The 20,793-nt window shown below is 37.4% G+C and overlaps 1 protein-coding gene across 1 annotated transcript in view; it reads right to left on the bottom strand.

Moving 5' to 3' along the window:
• AKAP6 (A-kinase anchoring protein 6) overlaps nucleotides 1-20,793 on the bottom strand; it is a 595,413-nt gene that overhangs the window by 114,860 nt on the left and 459,760 nt on the right. The window contains exon 14 of the mRNA XM_027111037.1: nucleotides 12,947-13,067. Coding sequence (XP_026966838.1) covers nucleotides 12,947-13,067 — 121 coding nt within the window. The remainder of the gene's footprint in view (nucleotides 1-12,946; nucleotides 13,068-20,793) is intronic.

Below are 20,793 nucleotides of genomic sequence, written 5' to 3'. Positions count from 1 at the left end.
CGAATCTTTATCAAATTCTCATTTTAAATGGCACATCTTTTAACCTTTTCTTTATTGCTTAAAATCATTAAAGCTTACAATTAATCACTAAAAGTATAAATGACCATATATGAGGATTATTTTTTTAAATAATGAGTATAAAATTTTTAAATACAAGAGTGGGAGTAAGTTTCGAAATTACATTTCAGCTTTTTCTTGACATTATAGAAGTGAAATTTAGTTTTTTAAGTTTCCTATTCTGAATTGGCTTGCTATAGCTTTGGAAAGATGAGTCAGTCTTTTAGACTCTCTCCCCACTTCACCCTCATCATGACGGACTTGGATTAAAGAGCCAGCCAAAGTCCAAATCTCCTATTTTTCTCACCCCTTCATGATTAAATTTTTAGACACACACTCTTCTGAAGTCAAACCAGATTTTCTACAATGAAAGTGTCAGTAAAATCTCCTGGTAACTATGGTACAAGAACAAATTGTGGTGATATACTTCACATTTCAAATGACTGTTCATGTTTACCTATACTTATTATTCTATTATTAGGCTTTGCATTTGCACGGTTCATGTTATCCTCACATGTATAAACACTTGTACTGAGATTGTCTACATAATCAAGAATACAACAGTGAATACTACAGTTTGAAAGGTTGGAAACTAGCCATAGAATTATGGTGATTAGTTGTACATTTTTGTACCATTTGTCTCAGACATGGATGTCACTGTCCTTCCCTTCCTCCCTCCCTCTTTTTTTCCCTATCACCATGTTTTTTCCCCTGATATCAACCTGGCCAAATCTGGGTACTCTGAGTATTAAGAACTATCCTTAAGGCACATTGGTTTTTCAAGGAGAGAAATTTTTGTTTTTCTTTTTATATATAATGTAAGAGGAAGCCATGAAGTTTTAGACTCAATTACCACAGCATGAAAATAGGATTGTTTTCTTGAAAAAGTAATGAGTTGATAGCATAGCTCTGATTAATAGGATCTAATTAATAGATTATTAAATAAGCCTTATTGGAAAAATGTTTCTCACCATATATTTATTGAGTTTCTATTCTGTGCCAGGTACTGTGCTAAGCACTGGAGCTATATCAATAAACAACACAGACATGAATCCTGCCCTTGGAATGTGAAATCTAACAAAAATTATAATCATTCATTCTCAAATTTAGTCCACAAAGTTTAAATCTATCATATTATTTAAAAATATGCATTTTATTAATAACAAAGTACTCATGGCTAAATTATTCTCAAGGAGGGTTCTCTCAGGGAGGCACCTGTGAGTATTGAAAGGGATAATTCTATTGTAATGAAGGTAGCAAAATCCAGTATGCCAAACTTTATAACATAGAAATGAGCTCCAGACTGAAACTTGGCAGATATGAAAAGAGTTTGTATAGTTATTTATATATGCATGATTTAAATGTCTTGGGACAGCCAGCATGTCTGGTCCAAGGAGTCTGACTTCATCCAGATTCAATCCTGATGAAAGATTCTTTTAATTCAACATGTTAATACTTTGTATATGTATGCATATGTGTAAACACACATAAATGTATGCATAAATGTGTGTACCTCTTCCACAGACTTCCTAGTTTCCAATGGCTAAAATGAGGTGACAAGGGGAATATCACAGATCACAAAGCTTTGTGCAAATGTCTATGAGCATATGGAATCAACCACTTAAGAAGCAGCCGAAGTAGTAAATTCAGACGAGTTTCAGGGGTGTATAGATATCCTATTGGAGAAAGTTGTGGTCTGAGAAAGATTGGAAGAAAATTTGAAATCAACCCCAAAAGCAATAAGGATTTTAGTCTGGTTGACTCTTTCCTAGCTTTAGAGAAAGAAAATGTGTGTGTGTGTGTGTATGTGTGTGTATTGTGTCTTAGGTAAATTAATCAAGGTTCAGCAACAAGACCACTTCCCTCTTAGCCTCATTAGGGATAGAGTGTCACAGAAGTGCCTATTTTAAGAAAGTATGAGCTTCACAAATGCCCACTTTATTAAAAATATGCTTGGAATGCCCTTGTTTCTGAGAAATGCATTTGCTTCCTTGACAGGACTGGAAGGTGGTTTTTCTGTAAATGATATTCCTCTAGAGCATCTCTCCATGGGGACACTTTTTCAATGACTCCCTTTGGCAATAACAGAATCCATGAGGTTGAATCTTCCTTGGGCAATGCTGCCTTTACTGCATCTCCCAAAATGACATAAATATTTTCGGCCTTGGCTTTCCTGAATCTGACAGAATATAACAGGAGGCTCCTGTTATGGCAACACTTCCCCAGGGTGCTGAGGTGCTTAAGAAAGGCTGATGAGTGGCTAAAGAACCAGCCCAAACCCATCATGTTTTCTCTGCAGATGTACCATCTAAATATTTAGGACTTTCTTCTTTCTATCTTAGCACAAAAAGTTCATGAAGAGGGCGGAAATAATGTTCTTGCATGAATTTTACCTATTGTAGAGAAGAGGATATGGGGCAACACTGAGCAGGCAAGGATCAAACCCTGACTTATTTACTTATTTCTTGTGGTAGTTATTGGTGCAGCTCAACAAATATTTCTAGTTTTCTGCCTTCCAGCATATAGTAGGAATGCATTTCCCCATTCAGTTTGGAGTAAGGTGGAGCCATGCGATTCGTTTGGGCCGATGATTGAGAGGAAGTGACAAGTGTTTCTTCCAAGTAGATTTAGTGGCTAGAGTGAGACCCTCCAGAAGTCTCTCTTCTCTTTGCCACATTGAGGGAATATTTAAGAGGGTGGCTGGTCCATGAGTATGATTCCTGGGGTAATAGCAATGTGAAGGATAGCTCATAGCCAACTTGTGATGGACATGTAGTATAAATACATGAGAAATAAATCTTTGCAGGTTTAAACCTTTGAGAGTTGGCGGTTGTTTGTTATCTCAGCAAACCCTAGCCTAATCTGACTGAGAAACTAGTTCTGTGTCTTTCAGGCTAGCCACTTAACTGTATTTCAGGCTCAGAGTACATGAAATGGGGAAAATAATCCATGATCATTGTGAGCATTAAATACAATGATGTACATAGGGCACTGACACAAATAGTAAGATTTGACCAATATTAATCTTTTTGTCCCTCTATCCTACTCCTATCTCATCACACACACACACACACACACACACACACACACACACACAGATACTTCCCTTCTTATCAAATGGTGAAGTAGGTAACATCTGCGTCCTTGGTCCCTTTTCTGGATTTCTTCCCTCTACCCACTCCCCACTCTATCTTCCCTTCTCAGTGTCTTTCCATTTAAACTAGATGTTAAAATTGGCATTTAATTCAATATTATTCTCCCCCTCCCCATAGATTATCTGCATCCAGTAGAGTACACTCTTTTTTACCACAAAGAAATGAATCTTAAGGATGGGATTTAAAGTTAGACATAGTAGTAAAACAAGGACAGAAAGGAAGGAGGTTAGAGAGTTTATCTGTAAAAGCACTATGCTTGAGCTTTGCCTGCCCCCTGCCCCATCCCCAGCCAAGGCTCACCAGCCTATTCTGAACAGGTACCTGGACTTCCTTTGAAATAACTAAAACGTTATTTATGTACCCTTCTAACCCCACCTTCCTGCTTTAGGAATATATGCATGAAATCCTAACAAGCTGTAAAAACTAGAATGATAATAAAGACGAAATATTTGGATTCAATAGCATATATATCTTATACACTTCCTTGTAGTTACAGTTACGATAACCAATGCCTTCCTGATGTAATTACATGAAACATTAAACCTAACCTTTATCCTTTTATATTAAGACCACTTTGTCAATGACAATACTTGGTTTTCATCTTTAAACTCTGGTACTTATTTTTGACAAAATAAATAACCCCCAGTTCTTACCATGGCTGTCTGTAAAGTTTAATCACACATCATATAACTTTTTTTCTAGCTTCAAACCAGATTATCTTACATATGAATATAACCGCTACAAATAAGTAATTTAAAAATAGGAAATGCTAAAAAGTAGGTGAGGGACATTTCCATTAAGTCACTGATCTGAAACATATCTATATAGTGTTGAGCGGTTCAGGAGCCAAAGGTGGCAGTGAACCAAACGCCCTTTCTTATAAGGAACTTAAATGCTCCTCTAATTTATTTTATAAAAACCAGAAAGAAATCTACAAATATGTAGAGTTAAAGCCAAATATCTCAGCTTAACATGGGGCGGGGGGGAACACTGCACATTCACATCTAATTAAGTAAAAGTCATTTTTCAAAAGCTAAAGGCTGAAATTTTCACAATTTCATCCAAATTTTTATTAGCAAACTCTAATGATTATCCTGATTGCAATTAATAAAATCTCCCAAACAGGTCAACTCATTTAAGTGCTATCTGCAATCATTTGGATTTTAACATGACGGTTATTACTTATTACCGTGAAACCAAGTAGCACAATGAGATATTGATTACTTTTAACCTTTAGATCCAAGGATTCAAGAAAGGTTAGAATAGCGGAACATTCTTCCTTTCTTGGCTGGCAAATGTATAGCCTTCAGGAGAATTCAAATGATTCCCATTGGCCAAGTAGATCCAAGATTAGTTCATTCTCTGGGCTGACAAGAAATGATGATGCTTTTAAAAATAACACCCAGCACGTATCTAGTGAAGTGTTACATTTATATAACCAATGGCCTCAAGATGTGCTTCACATCACAGCAAATCTCAGGCTGTTAACCCTTTACCAAGTTTTGTTTGTGAAAGTATCTTTGTTGGAATGAGATATTAAATATAATAGCTTTAATTGGAATAAACTCATCTCATTACACCAAGTTCTCTGGTAGGTTCCAAAAGGCTGAACACAATCACTGGCCACTGTTGGCCACTAGCACTTCTTTTGGTTTTCCTTTTTCCATGACAACATTTAGAAATAATTTTCACACTTGTGCCACTGAAAAGCAATGAGTTCTAGGTAGAGTCCAGCAAAACTATGGGCAAGGGAAACATAACAGTTATGTGTTAGATTAATTTGCAGAACACTTGGCATTATTATTGCCAAGTTGTCAAATTGCTCCAAGTTGTTCCGGAAGGTTGTTATTAATAGTATGTTTTCTGAGGAAAGTTCTGTCTACTTTTGGAACTGCATTTCTGTTGCCAAGGAAACTCCTTTAAGCACAGTTTTCTAGGAGCACACTGCTGCTTTTGTTTGCCAGTGTCCTATTCATATCATCTAAGTAAGCGTTTTATATGCTCCAGCCTGCAGTCCCAAATGTTGAAGTTTTAGCCCATTTAAGTTGCTTTTTCAAACATAGCTAATGCCTGCTATGATTTTCCTCTCCCTTTATCCCCGCTTCTCTCTCCACTCTCCACCCAAAGCCCCTCTCTCCCCGCCTTCTTCCCACTCTCCCTCCAACATGCCCAAATCTTACTATTCAAGGTTTATTTTTTTAAACAGTTGCATTAGGGAAGATAGTTTTCACAAGTTTTTGATGAATTAACTTCAATTTGAATAATAATTCCATAGGTTGTAGCATTAGTCCTTCAAGTGTTAATTATCTTTTCACTCTAAAATTAATGTAGTCATTTCCTACTGACTCCTCTACCCCATTTACTGAAGTGCTGAGGAAAACATGTCATTGAGTCCTGAGCCAGCCCTGTTGTTGTGATTAAGCGTGGTCACATGGCCCATCTCTGCCAAAAGGAGGGCCCTGAGAAAAGGTGACAAAGACAGTGATTTCCTGTCAGCAAAGAGTAAGACAGGGCTGTCTAGAAGTGATGCAAATGAGGGGAACTTTCCCCACGGCTTGTTTGATCCACTCTAGGCCAGAGCAGGCCAGGCCAGGGAGAGAGGGAGAAGCACAATACAGCAGAGGCTGCCCAGAGAGCCAACGCACCTTCCGGCCAGTGGCTCACCCGCCAGAGACAAAAACTGCTGGCGGGGCTTCCCTTCCTTGCCCCTCTGCACACAGAGCCAGCTATTTCTTGGCATACTATTCTCTTAACATCCTTCTTTTTTTTTTCCTTTTAAAAAAGCAAGGAAAATAGGTATTATAAGCTCCAGCATAAATAGTGTTTCATATATTGTTCAGAAACCACATCCATCTACTTTTTCTTCTAAACATTTTCAGGGTAAGTTTTGCCCTTTCTCAAGAAAGAAAAGAAAAGGAAAGAAAGAAAACATATACATATATTCAAGTATTCAGAGCAAACACTGATTAATCAAAGCTCAAGTTAATACGACAACTAATCTAAGGACTTTTTGAACTTTAATAAAAATGGAACAACAAAGTCACTTCTAGATAGCAGTGGAGGTGGCCTAGGTTTTTCCATTCCGATCACTTTAAAAAAGATTAGATAATGTTTTTTGAAATATTATAATGATTTTAAGCATATTCTTCTTATCTTAATAGAGTTTTAATCTAACATACAATTAAGCTCTACAAATAATCTACTGGGAAAGAGGTAAAAAATTATCATTAGGTTCTTGTGCCTGATATATCTGGTACATTTTTACCTTGACGGCTTCAATAACTAGTAATTTGCTTCATTTTGAACAATCAAGGTAGAAAATTTAGGTACTGAAATTCCAATATAAGGCCTAATTAACAGAATTTAATTTTTTGACGTGTACTTCTATTCTTGTAAATTTTTTTAATAAGTTCATGGATTTTCTTCTATTTTAATCCTAGCTACTATGACCTGGACTATGAACCAGCCTACCATTACATTTTTAAGAGCTCAAGTTCAGTCATAAAGGTATCAAGCCACATCTGAAATTATTTAGATCAATGTAGTCCAGAACAAAATGAAAGAGAACTATTGTAGAGGGTTGAATTTATAAAATATAGGAATAGCATGATTAATCTGTTTTCTATGATTGGTTCATAGCTATGGCATCATTTTGGCATCAACAGTTATAAAATAACAAGTCAACTATGTCCCATTTTTCTTCTTTTACACTGTACTTCTTATCCCCCAGAATTTCTTATCTCATTCCATACATGTTTCTTTTAAAAGTCATAATGGTTGTCTTATAATATACACCCAAATTCTCTAAAGTAACATTTTCTCCTTTAAAATTTAGCCCTTTCTTGTATCTGGCTTTTCTTCCTGAAACAATTCTTCTTTCAATGTTTTGGTTTTAAAAATTTGTTTGTATTTGATTTTTTAGCATTTTCTTATTTATTCATTCATCTACCCATGATTTTAATTTACTCCTTTATTCTTTTTTTCTTTGGTTAACTTTGAATTAACTAATTTCAACTGCTTTTCCATCTCTTCAACATTTATATTTCTTTCTCATTTTACTAATAACCTCTTCTTTTCCAATATATAATAACGATGTCCTTTCATTAATTCCATCTGGTCACACTATCATTGAAAGGAGCTACCTATGGGCGAGAGCTGTGCTCAAAATCTCTAACCATTACCTGGCAATAGAGTCAGAGAAAAAATAACTAACTCATTTGTCAGAAGTATTAAGTTCAGGCAGGGCTTCCCTGGTGGCGCAGTGGTTGAGAGTCCGCCTGCCGATGCAGGGGACGTGGGTTCGTAACCCCGGTCCGGGAAGATCCCACATACCGCGGAGCGGCTGGGCCCGTGAGCCATGGCCGCTGAGCCTGCGCGTCCGGAGCCTGTGCTCCGCAATGGGAGAGGCCACAGCAGCGAGAGGCCCGCGTACCGCAAAAAAAAAAAAAAAAAAAAAGAAGAAGTATTAAGTTCAGAAATCTACTTGTAAGAAATACTGTGGTTAGGCATTTCTCTACTATACCATTCTAACCCCTTATATAAAAAAATCCTAAAAGAAAATATCTTCATTTCTAAGTATCAAAATAAACAATTTCTCCAAAGGAAGTATAATGTTTTTTCTCATGGAAAATGTAAATTTAGCATTTGACCACATTTCCTTCTTTGCTTTCACTACCAGGAAACCCAGAATAAACTTTTAGGATCATCTTTAGTAATTGTGTAGGACCTTATAGTCTGTGCCTACACATTAACTCTTCTCACAGAAATAGAATCCAGCTTACATATATTTTCCCAGTTCTGATTTGTACTTATATATTAAAAATATTTTTATTATTCCCCTGTGAATTTTTATAAGTTCTTACAACCTCAAACCAATAACAAAATAAAAATGCAATTAATATGTTTAGTGAGCATTGTATTATATAGAATGAATGGTTCTTGTCCTTTTTCACACAGGATATATTTTTACAGATATGCCAATGGAGAAAGATAGAGGACACTTGCATTTTCCCCATAAAAGCAGAAACCATGAGTAACCAACCCTCTAAATTAAGTATAGCATCTTCAGTGTAAATTCCCTGAAAGTATACAGGTCTTGGTTGAAGTGAGTGTTAATATTGTTTTTTTTTTTTTTAAGCTGGAAGGGTTATTTTTAACCCCTGAGAAGTAATATAATCTAATATTTTATTGATGAGCAACAGCTAAGCCATTCACTCAAGGAACAAATCTATAAATGTGGTGTTTTAGTGAGCTTCACACTACCTGAAAACAGCTCTTGTTTAATTATAACAATAATCACCAGCCTACAACTTCTGAATTGGGCCCTTGAACTTAACCCTTGAAACCCCACACCAATCCAGGATGACTAGGGGCTCTGCCACCTGTGCTCTGCAGGTGGCAGAGAACAGCAGTGCCCTGTGGCAAGGAAAGAAGCCCATGACAGGGCACAGCCTCACGGCACTCCAGAACCAGCTGCGCCTGCTGCAGAGGGCAAGGCGGCAGCAACAGCCGCTGCCTGGCCTCCAGCTCTCCCATCATGGAGATGCTTCCAGGCCACTCAGTCTATAAAATATATAGGATGGGGGAGGAGGTGTCTTGCGCTTCCCTGAACCCAAGAATAATGCCACCTTTGATCTGCAGATATGAAAAAATGAAGCTTTTCCTTTGCAAGTGGGTTTTAAATATTTCTCCATTAATAGTTAATGCACATGCAGACAGCTCCCTGTGATTATGAATTCTGGCTTCGTAACGCTAGTCCAAATAGGAGCTGAACTTTCAAAATCATGGTGTTACTTTTGACAAATTAAATTGTCCTACTTAGGAAGGTAGCAGGAATGAAGAGAAAGAAAATGAGAGAGTGGGAGTAAATTCTCCTTGGAGCTTATTCTCAGATTGAGGAAGAAAAAAGACGAGAAAAGACTACATTTGTGTTTTCTAAGCTGATGATACTGCCAATGTTTATTAGAAAATAGCTTCAGAAGGTCCCCATTCTGAGGCTGAGCCAGACCGAAAAGGGGGAAGGAAAGACATTGGCAGTATGTCTCACTGTCTCCAAACAAAGAAGAAAACATATTTAAGGGAGTGGTTACTTTTTAATAAGAATCAGGTTGTTCTAATGGCCCTGCAGTTTAAAACTAATCAGAAAGAAAATGATCTTAAATTTCTAACAATCTGAAAATAACAAGAAATGTTTTAAACAGATAATCCACTTTACAGCCCACTGTAATATTAAGGTTCTAAATTATGTGAGGTTGTATCTATGTATTCTTTGCCTGTTAAACCTAATTCTCTTCCTTTAAAAGTTCCTTGAATATTTTGCTGGTTTGGGGTAACCAAGATATCATAATAGGTGCTCCGCTCAGGAGGTCTGCTGAATGAATAGTCTGGGGTCTTTATCAGAAGTTCCATATCTAGGAGTTAAGGTCACATGATTTTCTAGCAGAGACAAGAATAGAAAATAAACAGGTAAAGTCAGGAAAGGTGGTGTCTAACATTGAAAATGCTAAAAAATCTTCACACTCACTGACGACCATCTTACTATCTTTTCTCTAACCTAACATTTCCAAAGGTGATTTTCAGGCATCAACCTAGGACTAAGTAATGCAGAATTGGGGTCTGGGCATGCCTATGCATACCAGGAAATCAGCTGAAAGATGAAACAGAGAGAGCCCCACCCCAGGGAAAGGAGAACAAAAGTTTCAGATTCTACGATAACAGGAATAATGATTCTGTCCTGATCTACAGTTCCTGGAATTTTACCATCACTCAGTTGAAGGTCTCTCTTAAAAGTTTTTCACCCTCATTGTTTACATTAATAGCAGGGATCATGAGCTTCAATCCCATCCTTAATTGTTTTAACTCAACAACTATTAGTTCAATATCAACCATGTAAGGTGCTTTGCTTAATAACAAAGAATACAAGGGCAAAGCATTTTTCTTGCTGTTATACAAACATTTTAAGAAATGAAGATGATGTAGATACGTTGAGATAGATTGAAAATGCTATGAAATGAGTTGGGTGTCCAACTGAGTTGTCACAATGACTAGAGGAACATGAATAACAAATGTCCTGTAGTGGAAGGAACGGTTGCACAAACTAATAAAAAATTGTTTTGTCCCAAATGTCAATGGTACCCTTGGTGAAAAATGCTGATGAAGCATTGGTAATTTTTAGGGCCAACAAATTTTAAGATTAAAGATGATTAAGGTAGACTCAAATGGTGTTGAAAGCCTAGAAAGGCCGGGGACCAACTGAAAAGCTTTAGTCCTTTAGGGGTCTCTGTGATCAACCGGCTCCAAACCTCCTTCGCCCAAGGCATTAGTTTTGTTGATTCCTAGAAAAGCAGATTAGAACAGAGAAATGGGACACTGAAAATGTTGACCTAACCTAAGAATCCCTGGGGATTCTGGGCAAAGACCTGAGATTAATTTTCTTCCCTCAGTTTTTCTAATTCAGGAGCCACCCCAAGTTCTAAATTACTCCTTCATCAATATCCTCAGGATTGCTTTGGAGGTTTCTAAACGTCTGGAATAATTTGGGAGCTTATATAAAGAGAGACCCTCTACAAACCTATAGCACTGTCCTTGGTTTCTAACATAATCTTTAATTTGTTTACAAGCCTAATGCAAAATCAGTGCTAGTCTAGTGAGCTTAGATATGCTGAGCATCTGAAAGAAGAAACAGAGGACATGAATCACAAATGAAGAGCCCCAGTATAAAAATGTTTGGAGGGCTTCCCTGGTGGCGCAGCGGTTGAGAGTCCGCCTGCCGATGCAGGGGACGCGGGTTCGTGCCCCGGTCCAGGAAGAACTCACATGCCGCAGAGTGGCTGGGCCCGTGAGCCATGGCCGCTGGGCCTGTGCTTCCGGAACCTGTGCTCTGCAACGGGAGAGGCCACAACGGTGGGAGGCCCACGAACCGGAAAAAATAAATAAATAAATAAATGTTTGGAAAAATACTATAATCCAGAAGTACTGACTGGGTGGAATAATGGCCTTCAATATGCCAGAATGGGAATTCTCAGGCAGAGCACTTACAAGGAAACCACAAGTAAAGGAAGAGTGCATTTTTTGTTCAATGTCTTCCTATTAATTGTGATGTAAATTATATGAATGTGATTTTGACAAAGAATAGCACTGTTTCTAAAAAAAATAGTGGTTTATGTGCAAAATACAAAATGCATCAAGAAGAAAAGAAATGTTATTTGGCATCATGGGTGAAATAAAATCTGAGATAATGGCTTATGATTAGATAACTTTTGTATTTTTTTTTCTTTTTTGGCTGAACTTTTAATGCTTAAGTCTTAGGAATGAAACAAATATTTTTGTACCATTAAATTAATATAGATTTATAGGCACTTTTCACACATAATTCTTGATCCCGGCATGAAATGCGAAATCACCTGGCTTTGGTTACATTAGGTTGAAATTGTTACTCTAACAATATGTGAGGCCAGAAGATGGTAGCTTTGTGGGTAATGTGGACAGCTATCCATATAGGAAACAGCTAGTAGTCAACAAACTTGATTAATGTTGGGCAGAATTCTTTAGGGAGTAAAATATCACCTTTTGCTGAGTCCCTAGGGAGCTTATATCTTCTCTTAACTAAGATGATCCCCGAGGGACACTAATTAAAGTCTACCAGACCCTTGAAAATAAATCTCTCTCTTTAGAGGAGGGAAAATTTAAAATAATATATTAAGGAAAGGTAACTTAAAATGATAAAAATTGGAGAAGAAAGAAGACAACTTTTATTTGACCTTGAATGTACTTCTTATTCTATAAGAAATTTTAAAAAGCTAGAGGGTAGTTGTTTCTTGTCATTATACTGTTGCTGATTCTGTGGTTAGTTATTAATTTTATTTTTTATGATTCACAATCTGCTCTTTGAAATATGCCATATGCTCAAAGCAATTCAAGGATGACAACTGTCAGAATTACTCCAATAAAAATTGCCTAAATGAGGAAGATTTACTGCAGTCTGATATTTCAGTGGAAAGTCCCTCTACCCTCCCCAACTGCTTTTTCAGACACTGAATCTTACAACCATTTTTTTCAGTCAAAATCTCATGCTTGTTTTGTAAGAACTTCTAAGACTATTTAAATAGAATTGGTAAAACACATTAAGCTAGGGGTGAATTAACAGACATGGAAAACAATATAGATAGTTATTAGATGGATTGCCTACAATCAATATGTTGAGTACAAAGACAGTTTTCTTAAATCACATGCAAATGCATTGACTTAATTTGACAACGTCTGCGCTACGTAACACCAATAAACATTAAATTGGACAAGGTCTGTACCCCGCAAGCAGCAAGCCAAACAGAGGCAAATTTCTTTTATCTCTGGGAAGATCTGAGGGGTGGATAGACTCCACCTGAGTACTCCAATCAAAACACATTTTGTTAATGTTACCAATCCATTTATCCTTCATTTTGTTTCAGTCTACTTATTAATGCAGTTTCATTTATTGCTATTCATCTTGAAGATAAACCTTTGTCCTTCTATAGAATTACACCAAATAGAATGTGATAAAGGGAACTTTCTTGCAATTATGATGTCCATGCAGCCTGTCAGCACACAAGGGATGGAAATGAGTTTGGGGACAGGGAAGAGAATTCTAATAGACACCATGATACGTACAATGAACGCAAAAGATATCCTGAGAGAAAGACTTGTCAGGCTAATCAGATCTTCCACAGCAAGGTAAAGGCAAGAAGGGTAGCTCTGACCTTGTAAAGATGCCGCTGCTGCTCCTCTGACATCATCAGGTCGTGACTGTCCATCACGAGGGACTCCATGTCAATCAGCCAATCCCAGAGCTCCTGATATTCTGAATCAAAGTCCAGAAGCCTGAAGATAAGGCACAGAATGTATTATGCATAAATACAGTGTAGTTGTTCAAATCTCATATTACAATAATATATTCTTGAAAACCTGTGATGTTCCTAGGTGATACCTATAAAAAGAGAAGGAAAAATTCTCTGTGTGGTTAAACAGAGAGCAAAATAGGAACTCAAGCTTGTGACATAGCCATTGCTTAGATTTTGAAAATGTAACCTGTAATTCTGATGCTCATACCTGAGACATATCATGGCTATTTCCATTTGTTCACCCTTTCTGAGCACTTGCAGCATTTGAACAAAATGATTACTACTATGTCCTTGAGAAAGAGCATTGCCATATTTAACAGAATGAGAAATGGAGGGTCAGTGCCTTGTGAAGGTTACACAGTCAAGAACTTGGGGTAAAAACAGCACTCTCAACATTCAAACCCCTTTCTCTATGACTAAATTTTCCACAGATATTGCATCCCAATACCTTCATGATTAAGAATACTAATTCAACTAACTTCTCTAAAATGATCACAATATACTATCCTATCCAAAATATTATTTTCACTGGGAAGTGACTCAATCATTTATCTGTCCCTCTGCTGTCTATCTGCCTATCTCTGCAAACATATATCCTACATATATTGTCATGGATGAGTAGCCAGCATTTCAGCTTAACACTCAGGGATAGGCTTGAGTGACTCTGGTAAGCCAGTGAGAACCAGGGGCAGATCCAGTATGAGACAGGTGTTCCCCACAGACATGTAGGAAACAAAGGTAAGGACAGGAAGTCAAAACAATGAATCTCTGAATAGCCAGCAATCATTAAAATTCAAAGGAGGATCACTGTGGTTTTCAACAAAATAAATCATTAGAATAAGGAGCTTAAAAGGATTAATGTGATTCTCTCTTGAAAGCTTGGTGAATAAGTAAAGCTCAGATTCTTCTAAAACACTGTGATCGGAAAATGAAAGCGCAGAATGAAAAACTATGACTGTGTCCTTCTCCCCAAAATCATCCCCCTAAAAGATATCCTAGAGTCTTGTCAAACTCTAACTGAGCAAAACCCTATCAGTACTAATGAAGCAGCAGCCTCAGGTATGAATCTGAATTTATCAAGTGAGCATTTTATTACCACCTTGTTCCTGTCTCTATACACGAAATGACTGCTTTCCAAGAAAATGAACATCCACTTTTCATAACTTACAATTTAATCTTAATAGATTTGTCAAAAAAAATTAAGGTGTGTCTGGTGATGAAGGAGACTAGATCTAGAATTGTCTAGTTTATTTTAATTACTTTACCATAATTATAAAGCTTCTTGATTAGAACCATAAGTGCCCAGGACAAGGATTATCATTGGCTAACACATAGAATTAATTAATAAATGTTTACTGAATACCAATGATGGGTATAGGTGATGTAGCCAAAAACTTTAGTAAGGCTAAGGTGGTCTAGAGCAGTGCTTTTCAAACTCTAATGTGCATATGGCATAGCTGAGGAGCTTGTTGAAATGCAGATACTGACTCAGTACTTCTAGGGTGGGGCTGAGATTCTGTGTTTCTAATGAGTGTTGGCACCTAACAACGCTGCTGGTCCTGGGTCTCACTTGGAGTAGCAAGGACTTACAGCATACGTGTGAAATCTGAAATAGTATCCCATTTCAAAATACTACCAAACAAGCCAAAACCACGGCAACAAATAAACCATCAGCCTTTCTTTATTCATTCTGTGAGTGACTAATAAGGAATGACTAATAAGCATTTGCTCACACGACGGGCACAGTCATTTAGAAATACCTCCTGAATTATGTTCATTGTTTTTCTCTCCTTGCACCCTCCTACATTTTGACCGTAAAGACAGGGCAAAGATGGAATGCTATCCCCCAAATTAGGAGAGTATGATCCTAATACTTGCATACAGGAGAGAATATCCAGGGGAATAATAAAAGCAAAGGGTAAAGGAAGGAAAAAGCTCACCCCTTCCATCTCAGTGGATTTGGAAACTAAGAACAAAATAAAGGTAAGAGGAGCAGGTGCTCAAATGTGTGTCCGCCCCTCTCTTGGCCTAAGACCTAAAGGGAAAGCCAAAAGCACCAGGATGTCAGCTCTGTTTCCTGCTAGGAAGTCTGGGAGATTGCCTTAAACAATGTCCTCACAATAACCTGAAGTGGAGATGTTGTAGTCAGAGAGCTGTGGTCAGGACTCCCTTTGCTACCCTGTTCTCTCATCCCCCATGAGGAGACTGTTCTCTCATCCTTCCATGAGGTTTCTTGGAGTTCAGCTGGTGAACTTGACAGAGGTGTTGCCATGGCAACAGAGACACAATGACCACCCCCCCACCCCTGCAAGGAGAGCCAGGGGGGCCTCTGAAGCCAGACCTCAGGGAGTTGGCTGGGCCAGTGAAGGCTGAGATGAGGCTTAGTCAGCAGGAAATACCTCCTGACCAAGCCAAGAGATAACAACACAGCCACAGCCCTCTGTCGGGAGCAACCTCATAATGTCGGGGGCAAGACCCATTTCACTGAACCCAGCCAGCCTGCACCCAGGGGCCACATTAAGCCAGGGGGCCTCACTGTACCCCAGAATCACAAGGTCATGTAAGCCCGCTATATGCTCAGATGTCATCCTGCACAAAAGGGAGAGGAATAGGAAATCTCAAAAACAGCATTTATCCCAAGAGGTTGTTCCCTAAAGAGAAGGTTAATTTGTTAGGAGAGGCTACAAGCATTTTGTGTAAGAGTCTGAACTCTGATCTTAAAACCAGGTTTTTTTCCCTTGCTGTACCAGGGAAGTATGTATTTAGGAAGTCTCATAAATTAGCAATCAGTAAGAGATAATAAGAAGCCTGTTTTCTTTTCTATACGTGTATGATTTAAAAAGAAACTTTGATTATGACTAAACAATTCAAGGGCGAGGTATGAGTTTATCTTTGTATCCCTAATGCCCAGGATAGTACCTGGTAAATGATGATGAATGAATGTAGATAATGAAATCAAAAACTTTTAGTAGGACCGGAATGACTTTAGAAAAGCAGTATGTGATAGAGATAATATCTCATCCCCAAATGCCAATACCAACCAGTGCAATATAGACAGACTTCATTCGTTCTGAAGGTGAGATTTTGCTTTCAGTGTACAATGGTACATTTGCTTACTTGAAATGATTATATGCAGTATATTCTCAATTAATGTGAGTTGCCTTCCCATTCCTCTCACATCCTGCTTCTATATTAAAAATTAGAGGAGATTTATGACTAGATTTTAAATAGATGAAAACTGCATATGGGATGATAAAATGTTCACAATCATGGAATTTTTTTTACTAGCTCTTTAACATGTCTTTATATCCATTGAGCTGTTCCCTCCTATTATTCTCCCTATCAAAGGACTTGGAACAAAAGCCATTTCTTCTAGTTAAATGTACCTCAGGCTCGTTCTCGGATGGTCTACACTGGAGACCAGCGAGTGGTCAATGAACCTAACACAGATACACTTCCTCCAGTCTAGTCTATTTTCATCCTAGCTGAGAATATTTAGGCTTGAGTTTGTTAAATATGGTAAATGCTTTGGTTCTATAGTTTGTTTCATTAAGTGTAGAATCGGCGCTAGTGTTTTCTAAACAACAAATTCTCATAAGGTCCTAATACTGAAGCCAAAAACTTTTTTTTTTTTTTTTTTTTTTTTGTGGTACGCGGGCCTCTCACTGTTGTTGCCTCTCCCGTTGCGGAGCACAGGCTCCGGACGCGCAGGCTCAGCGGCCATGGCTCACGGGCCCAGCCGCTCCGCGGCATGTGGGATCTTCCCGGACCAGGGCACGAACCCGTGTTCCCTGCTTCGGCAGGCAGACTCTCAACCACTGCGCCACCAGGGAAGCCCGACAAAAACATTTTTTAAGCATTTGTGCCTGATTTCAGGTTCTTTGCCATGTGTTAATTCACAGCTTAGAAAAAAACCTGACAGTTTTCCAAAATTAGTGAAATCAAATACATAACTTTGTAGCAAATCAGAAATAAATTACTAGAATTTCTTTGTTGGTTTTTTTGAAACCTTCTGAAATGACTATAATTTAACGTGCTCATTATATTAGGAAAATCCTTGGGTAAAGGAAGTAGCTTACTGTCTTATGTTTATATTACCTGCAAAGGTGTGCTGTATACTAGTGATTTTATAAAAGATGTTTTCCAGGGAAAATGCCAGCTACTATACAGGAAAACAAAATAGATCATAGATGAGTAAATTTATCAGGGGTAGCATAGAACTAGTTAACAGTTCTACATCCCTTTGAAGAATATGCTGATTCAATCAGCTGAATTCAGAACCAGGTACTTTTTTTTTGAAGTCCCGGTGACAAATGCTTTCTTTTTAAAAGGGAGAGAGAGGTGACTGAAATTGTGGCAAGTAGTTCAGAATCTTATAAAGGCTACAAGTACAGGAACTACTCTTTTGGAGGGATTTTCCTTATAAAATTTTCTTTGTAAATGTGCTTGGGTTCATGTCAACTCATTCACTCAAATATATAATCTCCTAGATGTTAAAAGGTCTCAAAGCACACCTTTTCAGTACTCTATGAATATGTTATACTCTCTATGAAAATGTTACGAGGCAGACTTGTATAATACTCTACGAAGGTGTTATAAATCAAACACATGACCAAAATGCTATTCTTCCGGATATTTTTCCTTTAAGTTGCCACATACCTGAAGGGTTCACAACAAAAGAGTTGGACATTCTATTGTAGGTATGATATAACCAGTTTCGGAGCTTTAAAAGCTTCATCATGGTATGAGGAGAAAGCCTTCTAAATCAAAGTCAGTTTTTGTTAGACAAATACAGAATTATGTGTTTATTTCATGGTCTGAAATTCTAATAGAGACAGAGACAAGACTATGGAAAAATAAATGTGCAATTTTTTCTTTAGAGTTTATTTCTAAATTTGGGCTAACTACTATGGTAATTGCCAAAAGTATTTCCCAATATCTTGTTCACCATTTTCTCTGTCTTTTTAAGGTTAAAAAAAGATTCCAGGGCCTTTCACCATAGAAGTAAAATACTAACAAGCCTGTTCAGTATCATTTTTCTGCAGATTGGATAGCAATATATTATTTGTGAGGCCGGCACAGTCTAAGAAATGATCCTTCCTCTAAACCCTGGTGGGAGTTATGTTTGACCAGCTAAGTGTTTGAATACATAAATGCATTCAGCCTTTGGTATTTAAAGTGAGCATCATTAACTCAACATTTCAACTTAAACTTTGCTTAAAAGATAAAGTTTCACCCAAGTGAAATCAATGGGAGGTGTGTGTGAATATATGAGGTTCCAGCTTGGTCCACTAAGGAATTTTGATTAAACCAGACACCAAATGAAGAAATCATCAAAATAGAGCAACTATTAGTTGAAGAAAAAATAATACTAAAAAGCCCTGGAAGTTTTTCTACCTAAGGCTGAGTAATACATATTTTGGAGCATTTAAGAATCCATCTTTTGTAAACTGAATGGTTCATTTCACACCGACACATCCAAAAACACAAGATAGGTTCCTGAGATACCAGCTTGTCTATGTTGGAACTTCTGTTAAATGATCCAATTTTCCTAGCGTCTTTAGCATATTGATTCTTTCCCCAAATATTCACTAAGTGTTCACTGTTCACTTTATTTGCTCAAGGAAGTTTGCCTCTGGTTTTCAAAAATGACACTAAAGGTAATGGTAACAAAATCTTGTAAAAAAAATAGTTTAAGAATATTACTGAAGTAAAATACTAATAATAGATTAGAATTTCCCATCATCCTCTATTCCATGTGTCACGTAAGCACAGAAGGGAGATACAAGAGTGGCACCTAGCCCAATCATAATATCATTAAAGAATAAAATTTAGCTTTCCAGACATGATATCTGATATGCACAGTTGCATGTAGAATCCCTTTCCACTCTAAACATATTAAAGTGTGGACACTAATTTACAATTTTGAATGAAAATGCATGAGCCACTTCCTCATGAGAAAAGCAGCCTGCCTTTGCCATTAATAAATAAAAAGGAATATGGAGTTCTTTCCAGCAGTAATTTTCTCAATTCTCATATACACCCATGTACATATGAAAATGTCTAAGAAAAGTAAGATCAACCCTACAGATTTGTTAATGACTTGGTCCCACTTTCTCATGGTCTCATGGACAGTCTGTCCATAAACACTTGCTATTAAAATAAAAGCCATAAAGCAAAAAAATTCTAACCTCCAGGATTAGCCATAAAATTAGAAATATTAATGTAAATTTCTAGACGTATTTAGAGGATTCTGTTAGGCTGTCAGGAAGTCAAATCTTTCTCTAAATTTTCAGATAATACACTGGACTAAGTTCTAGCCAAAAAGCTTTAAAACATTCTGAAGAATTTAGAATCAATAGTGATACTAACACAAATGGGAGAACCTATACGTCCAAAGACAAAGCAAGAGATGATGTTTAAAAAAAAAAAAAAAAAGACATAAACCTTCCTATGTCATTGTCTGTGCGTTAGACGGGGCTGGATCCAGACTTGCTACTGGCACTGGTGAGCATTGGGCAGCTCAGCCTTTGGTAAAAGGTCTACTCCACCCTAGGCCTCCCTGTTTTTCAAAGATTTAAGAAGCAACAGAGAATATTTACCCTCAGGGTTAGGGTAGGAGGTAAATAAACTAGAAATAACTCTCGGCCACCCAATCCCTAACAAAAACCTGGTGGCAGACTTAATATGGAGACCTCTCCCAAAATGACTTTGTCTATCTCCTCCATCAAGGCTGACCCTGGCCACAGAGTGCTATGCTCAGACTACAGGGTTCTGGTTACTTGTAGAATGGCTCTCAGTGAATTGTGCTTTGCCATCACTTCTGCAGTCTACGTCAAAAAACTGCCTTGGGAATTTGTTTTCTCTTATAGGGATGTAGTATCACAGATGCCTATCTTCTCCTCGAAGAACTACAGCAGAAATTCCTCTCAGGACTCAATGGCATAAGCAGCTGTTTCCGCAGCTTTATATATTATTTTTAATCTTAGGACACTATGAATTTTCTGATGGATGAGATTTCACTCTTTTCTTTGGATGTGGAAAGCTTAGAGCCAACTCATTGCCCTTCTTGAGGACATGCATAGAATATGCATTTGTTTGTCTTCTTACACATGTTTTACTTTTGCTTAACTTACTTCAGTCAAATATTTATTCTATTTTATTGTAAATATTTTTGTAAGTTGACTTAAATCCTTTGTGAAAGACATGGGGGAATGCATAAAGGAATAAATTTTAAAGAAAAGAATTAAGCTCTGCACATTAAAATGAGGTAGATTAGATTTGTCTTAGGTTCCCTCATACCTCTGTCCTTCTTCAACAGACCCCATAAACTCTCCAAAGCAGTACAGAAATTGTTTGAACATTATTAAGATGGAAAGGATATATATATATATATATACATACACATACAATTGTTGACTTTACCGTTAACTTTGTTAACTTTGAAATAATACTTCCCCAGAAATTATGCCACTACCTCTCTTGTTTATCCTTTGTTGGCTCCTGGCATGGATGGCATTAGATTACTGAAGTGGAAGACTGTCTAGGTCTAAAATTAGTTTAAGGTATTTGCACATTAGAAGGATATAATATCATGATCCCAAATGAATACATTTATACTGGTGAGTTTTTTTTTTCAGCCCAGAAAGACCTATTTTAATAATCACATAGTGCCTAGAATGTCAAGTTTTTCAGAAGGTAGTCAG

The sequence above is a fragment of the Aethalodelphis obliquidens genome, unplaced genomic scaffold (assembly GCF_003676395.1).
Source record: "Aethalodelphis obliquidens isolate GAN/ISIS:26980383/991018 unplaced genomic scaffold, ASM367639v1 scaffold10, whole genome shotgun sequence".
In the NCBI taxonomy this organism is placed as follows: domain Eukaryota; kingdom Metazoa; phylum Chordata; class Mammalia; order Artiodactyla; family Delphinidae; genus Aethalodelphis; species Aethalodelphis obliquidens.
Note: the sequence above shows the minus strand (reverse complement) of the source record. Positions and strands in the feature narration are given on the sequence as shown.